At 31.5% G+C, this 11792-nt stretch overlaps 1 protein-coding gene across 1 annotated transcript; it reads right to left on the minus strand.

The window, feature by feature from the left end:
- Positions 1-297: 297 nt before the first annotated feature.
- LOTGIDRAFT_71708 (hypothetical protein) lies at positions 298-2364 on the minus strand (the record flags this gene model as incomplete). The annotated part of the gene is made up of 1 exon (XM_009057021.1): positions 298-2364. A coding segment is annotated over one exon (2067 nt), but the record flags the coding sequence as incomplete, so codon positions are not given.
- Between the last annotated feature and the right edge of the window lie 9428 nt (positions 2365-11792).

The following is an 11792-nucleotide window of genomic DNA, read 5'->3' on the forward strand; positions in this document are numbered from 1 at the left end:
ATTGTCTTCTGTATCGCTCCCTTTGGAGTCTTTCATACAATGAAAAGGCTTTTGCATTTCACAGGCCTTTTCCACTTCTACCATCTTACTGGTATTTTTCTTGCGTCTTTCGCGATCTATTTTTCTAATAATACAGATAGTCACTATGACAGCGATTGCTAGCACTATTGTCACTATGATTAGAGTAATGACGATGGCCATATTGTGATTGTCTGAGCCTTCATTGCTCCCACCGAATTTCCCAAGAGTGGCATTACCACCAGTTAGCACTATATTCACATTTGCGTAAGAATCTTTTTGTGATTTGCCTCCATTGTCATGTGCACCTACAACTAAGGGGTAGGTTTCTGCTTCACTTGCTTGTATCGTACGGCGTATCAAAATTTGACCAGACTCTTCGTTGATCATAAATAAGTTTTTATCATTGCCTTTATTGATGGAGTATGAAATTTTAGCATTATCATGAGTGTCCTGATCATAAGCTTCCACTGTTAACAAAATAGTTCCTGCTGGACTATCATATGGACAGAACACAGTTTTGTTATATTCATTAGGATAGGTAATTGTTGGAGCATGATCATTATCGTCTAGAACAGTAATGGTTACCACAGCATCATCTACATAAGTAGATTTTTCTTTATCAGTCACAAACACACGGAACTCATACTCTCCTTGTTTCTCACGATTTAACACTATTTTCGTTTTGATAAATCCAGTATAGGGATCAATACTAAAATCATTAACAACTGAATCTGGAGCGAAGGAAAACAAAAAGGTTGGATTTTTATTGTTATCAGCATCAGTGGCATTCAATCTATCAACGTACGTTCCAGGTTGCTGGTTTTCCAGAATCACAAATTTAAAATGTTTAGTTGTAAATAATGGAGGATGATCATTTTGATCCATTATAATGACAACAACATTAGCAGTGGTTGAGAGAATAGGATTACCCGAATCAGACGCCTTTACCAGAAAATTATATTCTGACTTAACTTCACGATCAAACACAATTTCCGCTTTAAGTTTTCCATTATTCTTATCCACAGACACAATATTTGTCAAATTCACTAAGTCGTAGAAAATCTTTGCATTAATTCCACTGTCCTTATCAGTTGCTTTTAATTCAACAATTTCATCACCAATGCTGTTATTTTCAGTAAAAGCAACTCTATATTCCTGTCGTGCAAACACTGGAGCATTGTCATTTTCATCTCCCACATTGAATGTGAAGGAAGTAGAATTTGAAAGTGGAGGATCTCCTTTATCTTTACATGAAACATTTACAGTTACATTCTTAGCTTCTTCATAATCCAAAGGCTTCTGTAATAAGATTTTGAAAATGTAGGCAAAATCTGAGAAGAGGAGAAGCGAGAATCTGTCATCCTCAGTTTCACAAGTGATTTCACCATTTGGTCCACTATCAGAGTCAAACACTGAAACATGAGCTACAAAGGAACCCATAACAGCATCTTCAGATATAGACTTACTGGCTGGTGGTAGATTCACTTTCAATTGTGGAGCATTGTCATTCACATCAGTTATATTGATCTTCACTGAAGCTTGGGAGGATTTGGGTGGGTTTCCTTGATCTCTCACATCCACCAGAAACTCCAGTATAGGGTCAGACTCATAATCTAATTTCTTTATGGGGAAAATATCCCCAGATTGATTGTTTATTCCAAGATACTGTTTGACTTTATCTGAAGCTCTGGTGCTAAAAGAATAGACCAATTTTCCATTATTTTCCAAATCTGGATCAACTGCTGCTAGTTTCACAATGGTTTTACCCACAGGAAAATCTTCAGGAATGGTGAAACCAAATGGAGTATTCAGGAATTGGGGTTTGTTGTCATTATTATCCAAGACAACAATTTCAACATCAACTGAGCCAGATTTTGGAGGGTTGCCACCATCTTGGGCAATAATTTTCAGATTAAAATTATCCATGGTTTCACGATCCAGACGTCTCTTGACTTCAATTCCTAAATCAGAACTACCATCCAAATTTTTAATCACTTGTAACTCAAACATTCCAATATCAGGAATCATTCTGTAGGATTGAATGGCGTTTGAACCAATATCAGGGTCATCTGCACCACTGAGAAGAAGAACATGACCAACAGGAACTGATTCTGGAACTTCAAGGGTCAATCTGCTATCTTTAAATTTAGGAGTGTTGTCATTGATGTCCGTCAGAAAGACAGAGACTACTATTATTTTGACTAGATTATCAATACCAGAACTCTGTTTGATGTAAACACCAATATCAACTTTAAGTTTACAGATTTCATCAAATGGACAGATTTCTTCTCGATTCAACCTTTTAGCAGAAGTGAGAGAGCCAGTTTTGGAATCTACATCAAAAATACTAGCATACTTATTGCCTTCCGTAAAGATGATGTATGTTAATTTTTGAAATTGAACGGCATTAAAATATTGACTTAAATTACTCGCACTTGCCAAATTTCCAATTTCTGTTCCACTATTTTGCTCCTCCTCAAAATCGAACTTTAATAAAATCTCATTTCCATAAACACTTGTTACAAATATCACACAAATCAACAGAAAAATTGTGGAAGCCATTTTGGAAATCATTTCCGGACTATGTCTTTGAAGATGGACGCTAGCTTCTCATGGATACTGATTGGTTATTCCAGATGAAGTCCTTGATATGTTCCGGTCAACTCTTTTTCAATCTCTTTAATTCCAAGTCTAATTGGATACTTTTAATTTCATCAGTTTGAGTTTACTCGTCTAATTTTCACCTGAAAAGAGAGAAAGAGATTCTATTAAGAGTGGTCGTTAAAGTGGTCTGGTCATCAGACGTTGTCTACAGGAAGTCCATTATATAAGGTTTCCGCCACTGCTATGTGAGCAGAATTCACAAAAGTGACCAATCATTGTAGGAAGTGATTCCCAATTTAATCAGACGCTTGACATTTAAGACCTGATTTGACCCCAGATCATTGGTGACTGATTTTCTCTTGCAATGTTATCCAGAATTCAGAAAAACATGGCAATTTCTCTCCGACTGAAAAGGGCTTGAGATACTGACTAGCACGACTCACACCACTTTAACTTTTGATGTAAAAAGGGTTGAGTCCCTGTTCAAACTATTTTTTCAAATTCAAAATTTTTTACTCGTCAAAGAAACTTTATGTTAACATACATGTATTGAACTGTGATAAACCAAGAACAAAGGATAGATTCAGTGGGTGTAAAACTTAGACTGACACAATGATAGTAAAATCTATAAAATACATCATAATCTACCTACAGCTAGCATGTAACCCCTGACAATTCCTGACAATTCCTCCTAACATTTATTGACTTTCTCTCCCAATAATGGCAAAAATCAGATTTCACGGAAGTCAGTGATGGTATCAATCAGATTGTGTCTGGAATTGTAACATTTTTTTATTAAACTTTTTTTATAGATCTGACAAAATAAGGAGAATTTTCAGACTTCAGAGTAACACTTAAGGGAGAAAAAACTAAGAAATGACATCAAACTTAGTGAATAATAAACTCTGTGATTGAAAGGTTAATTTACTTATGAGATTGAACTTCAGAAAGAGGAATCTTTTAAAACCAAGTACAAATACTTCTTTCTCTAAGCAAGTGTAAGAAATGAGGACATTTCACTTTTATTTGTAAATTTCAGCTTAAACTGATAATCACTAAAATGTTTATAACACAGGAACAGACTTAGCTTTTGCAAATTCTAAAGTTACAGTTACAACTGTTATTACACTAAGTTATTAAGTTATTAAAGTAATAAGTAGATTTCAAATGTTACATTTTGTTATAAAAGAAACAACCATTACATGTGCATAATTTCAAATTCTTCTCAGACCAACAGTCACCTCAGGATAGATTATTGTATCATATTTATTTTACCATGTATTATTTGTATCAACATATTTCTCTGTCTGAGTAACCATATACCAGTTATACAGAAATACACAGAACATAAAGGTTACACAAAATATAATCTTTTTCTTCCATACCAATCAGAAAACTACTTAAACAGATCCATCATTTGAAATATTACTCAATGCAGATTGGTAAAACATATCATTTTCTTAAACCATTTCCTCACAAAATAATCATTTTTACTACTTATTGAATAATTTTCTATGAAAGTGATATCATGGAATGCATCAATTTCAAGGTTATAACTTCTTTGATATTATACCCTGTGTTTTTCTACTTTCAATAAAACCCAGTCTTCTGTTTATGAAATAGTAAACTACTTTGTTCAATCACAATAGATTTATATAGTTGATATATTTTGTGCCGTTTATATGCACCACATTACATATCTGTCCTATTCTAATTCATATAACCAATTTATAAATTCTGATCAAAATAAATTCTGTATGCAGTTGGAAGCACTGCTGTTTTTTAGAATTATGAAATGAAAAGCTATTCTGTTAGTGAAATCAAATTATGTAAAAGATTTATAAGGACATATTTTGTGCAGTTGACAGGAACCAGGCCTTGTATCTAATATTAATTTTACCTCTAACATTGTAGTTAATACATTAATTTCACTTCCTACACGACTCCTAGACAGTTGGCCAATATAAATCAACATTACGTAAACCCATTATAGTTTCTATTACCCAAGTATAATGCACTCAGAATATATTGTGGTCAGAACACATTAGGAATAATAAGTGCATTTCAACTAAAATTATAGTCCATTAACAATATTTATGCACATCCCATCCCACGAGATTTCAACCAAATAAATTCAGACAAGACAATGCTGATTTGCAACACAAACCATACTGCACTCACTGTGTGGGATGGGATGGGAAGGGAAAGGAAGGGTGGAGGGGTCTTAATTCTAAATAATCACTCAATTCTATGGTCTAAATGCATTATAAATAATGAGTTGATTGTCTATGCAAGCATAAATAATTTGCTGATACAATCAGAATTCAAAATGATCATTGAAAATAAGTAATATAGAAACCATCATTGTCAGTAATTTGTGAATTTTGGACACAATACAATTGAATTCATTTATCAAGGTAATGCTCAGTTTACAAACAAAGGACAAAGTATGGACAAAGTATCCTATTCCAAACATAAGAGAATCAAAACTTACTCACAGAATCAGATATCAAAATACTAAGATATGTTTTCAAAATTATGAGGTACTCGAAAGATACAATCACTATTTAAATTTGTCAAATGAAGGGAGGACATTGTCAAAGACAACAATCAGTTTTAAGTTTCTCTAAACTCAATTAAACCTATTATGAAAACAACAAACCAGACAAACCTTGGCATTCAAAATCTGTGTTGAAATCATTCAGTGTCTTACAAGTACAGAGACTGTCCAACTGCTACTGTCTAGTAAGGTGTAGTGTCCAACTGTGGTCAGTGAATGGTCAGTGACTGAGCTGTGTTGAAGCCCATTGACTAAGTGTGAACTGATCACTACAACCAATACAGCACACCCACTGGTTAACACTTAATATAAACAACATCACTGGTTATTGTTTATCTTCCTTACAACAATTAATACAGATTAAAAATTGATTGAAGATTGAAATCCTATTCACACCTTAATAGTAATCAAGTCGAACTTTCCAGACACTCAATTTCTCCTATTGAGTGTTAAAAGACGTTCAAATGGAATTAGATTCTACTGTTCTCCAAAGCAGTTTTACTCTCTATCTCTGACCTGCCTATATTGAACATCATTCTCCAAAACATTTTTTCAAAAGTTCTTTTTCTTAAAAAACAATGAAACTTATAAGTATTATTCTAGAGATTTTAATCTCTCTCTCTCTCTCTCTATATATATATATATATATATATAGAATAAAATCAAATATTGAATAACTTACTAACTCTAAAGTTCTCTGCTAATTTCCAAAATAGAACACATGTATCTATCTTTATGAATACTGATTTTAAAAAGTCACAAAATATCCAGGGAATGAAAAATCAATCCAGGTTCTTCCATTAAAACCTTGCACACATATAGTATTGTTTTTATTTAATAAAGTGGTTTATGGTCCTGTCAACACCAGTTAGGTCAACTCCCTGTCCTGACATTTACTATTATTTACTCTAATCACAGAAAGAATAATCTTTTTTGTCTAAATATTTTAATAATTAATAGCCTACTTGTGTCACATAAATCTGCCAATCAATTTCAATTGATCTGAAAATCAGTCTGTGATTGGTGGTAAATTCAACAGAAGGACCAATAAAATGACCTTTTACAAATTTTATAACCTTCTTTAAGCTGTCAAATCCAGATTAAAACTTAGGAAGCTAATGTAATCTGGATTAAATTACATTAGGTGCAAATTGGAATCCTATCCAAAGATATAAAGTTTGATTTTTCTCACTTTCCTTTCAATTACACAGTATCAACTGGTTTATATTACTTCACTTCATATATTCAATGTTTTAACATTGGTTTCATTATCTTCATATAAAAAAAACTTGTGAAATCAAATGAATTTACTATCAAAACCTTAAATATGATCAAGTAAAAATCTAACTTGAAAGAACTTTACCTGATTTGATAATAACCATATACCAATACATAACAATCAATTTAAAACCTAAAGTAAATCTAACAGTCTAAATCCTAAACACAACTACAAAAAATACTTTACCCTATAAGTCTACAGCTGTTAGTTCATACAGAAATCTTATCCTTAATCCATCTTGTAAGAAAATAAATCAATGCCGTGCGTACACATTACACAATCTCCTTCAATGTTTGTCCATTAACCTTAATAAGGGATTTACATGTCATTTACAACAAGGTATCTACAGGTTGACGACTTTACCTATAATTTACACCTGCCTCCACTCTCCCTCCCTTACTACTGCCTCTCTACGCTCAATTTAACACAGAAACCACCCTAACAATCAATGTATATGGAGTGCAGTAAAATCCTGCCACTGTTGACTGTTGGTAGTATAATCTTTGTGATGTTTTTTTTTATTGATAAAACATTAATATGGGTAACAGATGTATGGATAGAATAAGGAGAAAAAAGACTGGAGGTCAAAATCAACACAATACTTATTCAATGATATTTATCAAATAGTTTGTCCACAAGCCAATATGCCTGAGATAGGTTGTTACTCTTTACAAGAGATTATTTGAAATGTACACTATGGGAAAATATACTTAATGTTATTTCTGTTTGAATGTCTCATACTTATTAGTTGAGGAGTGGTTTAATCGATTAAATATAGTCACCTAAACTTCAGTCAAAAGAGTAAATCCATCTCACCAATTTAGTGAAATCTCATCAAAATGTAAGGTTAATAAAACAAACCTAGTTGATTAATAAATGATGAAGCTCAATATCTGAAAAGGACAAGCATTTCTTAAAATGATTGAAAAATCTCTTCTTCTTTTTCAGAGAATACAGAGTCATTGAATTTTTTTCAGTTTGAAATTGGTGTCTTTACTCACCTGCAAAAGAAATATTACTCAACAATTTGAATGAGTGACATCACAAAATCCTAAAACCTTGAGTATGAAAGTCCATTCCTTATCATACTGATGATTGTCTATAATAATTTACTGTCAAGTCAAAAAGTCATACTGATGAAATGAATCAATACTTTCAATTGAAGTGAATACATTACAAATTATTATGAATAACTGTTTCTGCTCTGAAAACTTTCAATAAAGTATAAAAAATATTTAAAATTCACATCTCTTCTCTATATCAATATACTAAATATACTACTTATATATAATATAAAACTTTTATTTGACTATTTTTTTTTTATATTTCCATTATTTTATGGGCTTTCATAGAGCATCATAGTTTTTCAATATCGCTGCAGTTCAACTAATGCTGGACTTGTAATCAACATATTACAAAATGATATACAAAACTAAAAGTTAACTTACTACATATTAATCTGCAGCTCCAAAACAAGAGAATTTGACAATAAAAACACTGACTTGTGATAAATGTATCCATTATTTCATAACTTGACATAAATGAAAAACACATTCAAAACAACCAATTTTGTACCTTAAAGTCACTACACTATCAGGACAATGGAAGCATTAACTTTAATTAAAACATCTTGTATACATGCCTAAATTTCTAGAAAACTCATTTATTTCTAGGCTGTTGTGATGTGTTTTATATTCTATGTTTCACCTGGTGTCTAGTCAGTGGTTTAAAATATATAACTTTAACAGACAAACTGCTACAATTTACAAAATTTGATGAACAACTAATGGAATTCACCTTTACATTTTGAATTTGAATATGTTTAGTCTAATGTGCATGTGGTTTTCATAATTTACATTTCAATAACAATACACGATAATGACTCTTGTTTACCTTCAAGGTTGAGGATTAAATAGAATGAAAAGAATCACTTGAAATTTTACATATTTTCTTCAATGTAGCCCCCTATTAAGACACAGAATTGGTTAAATGTATGCACAAAATATAAAATGCACCTGCTGACCATTTTTTATGTAAGTGCTCTTACAAAGGCTTCTAACCTTGTTGAAGTGAATTGAGTAACTTAAAGCTCTATGCACCACTTTTTTTTTCTTAGCATACTACTTCTCTGATGCAAAACTCCACTTCATTTACAATGGAAGCTTTATTTGTAATGCAATCATAGTTGGAATTTGAGATTTTCTCATCTAAACTATTAATTGTAGTATCAGTGAAGGTCATGTACATGACTGGTCATGCTTAGAAAACAAAAGCGGACTAAAAATAACAATCCTAAGAATATTGAATTGTTCCATGCTTTTGCATTAAGCTTCTTTATGCCCAATTCATATTCACTTGAACAAATTCAAGAAGGATGTAAAACTCATTTCAATTCATATTTGCATGCCAACTTTTCCTAAATCTTTACTCCTTTGACTTAGCATCATCAAATTCTGGGTGATGAAAGGAGTAAAATGTTATGTATTTAGAAGAAGATGAAGTAAGAATGTATTGTTTATAATAGTATAAAAGGTGAAGATGTCAACACACCTTAATCTTAATATTGACCACACTTGATTATATCATCATTATAATTTCTATCACCTGGTCTGGTCAGAATACTCATCATTCCTGTATTTCCATTCCTATCATTCCCATATCCAAACTTACTCATATCATTCCTGTATTTGATAATGCTTAAATCAATCGCAGCAAACAGGTGGACTCTACCAGAAACACCTACTACCAAGAAATCATATTCTCTTTTAGAGTAATCAGTATGTTAAAACTTGCACCAAATATGCAACATAAATTCAAATGAAATGGTGTTTTACACCCTTCTTTTCTGCGCATGATTGGACTAATTAACTCAAGCATGATGTGGTATATTTTTACACCGTCATTCATTTCATCAGTAGGTGAACCATATATGCTGACAGACATTTTGTGATCAAAGTGTGAAAAAAGACAGTTATTAACCCTTCACATTATCCAGTACTTTCTTAGTTTATCATCCTATTAGCAACAAGTGTTTGTTACAACTAGACTCTAACAATGTCCATTTCAAACAGTGTAAAAACCTTTTAGTCTGGAGAGTAAATAAAAACAAATGGTTAATTTTGTTAACACCTTCTTGATTATCATCAAATACCATTTTGTTTGGAGATTATTATTTGTAAACAGAAGTCAGTGCCATGGTTAATTGACATATGCTAAACACGATTAACCAAACGGTCATTTTATTCGATAGATGAAGTTATAATGCTGTGATCTAGTCAAATGGTTTTTGGGGACTATATGAGGCATAACAAACAAAACTATACCCTTTGGAGTAAGTAAGTTTTGTATGCAACAGATCCCATTTCATCTATAATTGGTTGTTGCATAAGAGCAATTTGTGATTGATATTCGACTGGATAAAAGTGCCGAAGACTTTTCAATGATGTATGTTCATTCAAGTTTCTTTCCACCCAGTGGGTCCCATTAATCAACTTCAAGATTTCAATGGTAGACATCACTTCACAAAATATAATTCCAATGGAAATGGAATTTGAACTAATCATGCATACTTTTCAGAATTTAAAATATCCCTTGTGACAGATTTGTTGCAGTTATATTTGATGCAGACTTTTTAAATGATTACCTTCATTTTTCATATCCAATAAATAGAGAGTTTCCATTAATTGGAACAAACTCAATCTACTATTTTCAATCAAGTCTAATCTGTTTTGTGGAAACAGAAACAACAATTACTTCCAGAACAGTCATAAGGTAACAGAAGACAGATGTTAACTCTTAGATAATGAAACAAAATAATTAATAATTGGCAGAAGGCTCTTAATGAGAAGTAGAACATCTCTATGTACAGAAACTTACCAATTTTCACATAAATACAATCAAACTGTAGTTTGTATAGAGAACACAACCCAGTTGCTTTCTGACACGGGCGGCAATAATGTCATAATGGAAGCATACACAAAAATATCTGCTTTACATTGAGTAACTTGAAAGATAATTATCTATTTTCATAATTAATCTCTTTTGAGTACATATTTACTGTTACAAAAGTAAACATAGTAAAATCCATGCATTTTGACTTTATAAAACTCAAATATTTCAATGTAAATAATGACAATTCCATATATCCTAGCAACTGCAAAAACTAAAAGACTTCAAAGAGTAATTGCAATGAACTGAAAAAACGCAATAAATAATTAACTAGCACAATATTTTCTCCCTTCTTTTCACAATTATCGATCTAAATGTCCACAATTATCAAAATTTAATCAATTTCCTTTCAGAAATTACAAATAAAAAAAAGTCCATTGCAGGTGAAAGATCAGAAGAAAACTAATCAACCAAGAATTAGTAAATCAAACACAATTTTAAATTAAATACTCAAACTAGGATATTTTTTAAATAGTCCACAAATAATTATTATTATATTACAAGTTTGCATTAAAATCAGTAGACAATTTTAACCTGTCTTGATACAAATTACAGTTGCTTCAAAATTGTATCTAAGAGTTTCCGATCATTTGAAACAATTTGCAGTCTTAATCTTTTAAAAAATATGTTGGTTCCTTTCTAACCACGAAGAACAATTTGAAATACTGTCTAAATTTGACATAGATGTCAAGGTAGCTAATTAAAGTAAAGAAGTGTTGTTGGAAGGTAAGTTGGAATACAAATTTAATTAGTCTGGGTATGTGAAGATAGTTAAAATGGTACATGTCTTTCTTTAATTACCATATAATCAATTACATGTCATTTCAATTCCATATCTACTCAAACCCAGTAAACAACTTACATGTTCTTGTATAATGCACATTATTCTATACATAAAATAATATACTAAATAAACAACACTATAAAGATAAGTAAGCCTATACTGAATGTACATCCAATATTCAATCACCTATCATATTATCTTGTTAACTTATATAAAAATAATCTAACTATACCTCATCTATTGTAATCATGCAATGAAATATTGATTAAGATTACAATAATTAACTCAGATAACATCCCTGAAGTTACGATCTTGAAGAGTATCACTAACACTATCTACTATCTTGTATACAAGATTCATGCCTCCATTTGTATTGATACATGCATAAAGTGGCTATGGCAACTTTTTACACTAAAAACTAGAAACAATCTTTTGGGATGTATACAAGCACCATCACATTTGATAGTTATTGAGATATCAGATATGGATCCAAGAATTGCTGGAAGTGAATCCATATTAATAGACTGTCAAACACACTGTAAGGTAAAATCTGAAATGCATTTAAATCATCAACATCTTTTCCAGACCAAAGCAAC

This window comes from Lottia gigantea, assembly GCF_000327385.1.
Source record: "Lottia gigantea unplaced genomic scaffold LOTGIsca_3, whole genome shotgun sequence".
Classification (NCBI taxonomy): Eukaryota; Metazoa; Mollusca; class Gastropoda; family Lottiidae; genus Lottia; species Lottia gigantea.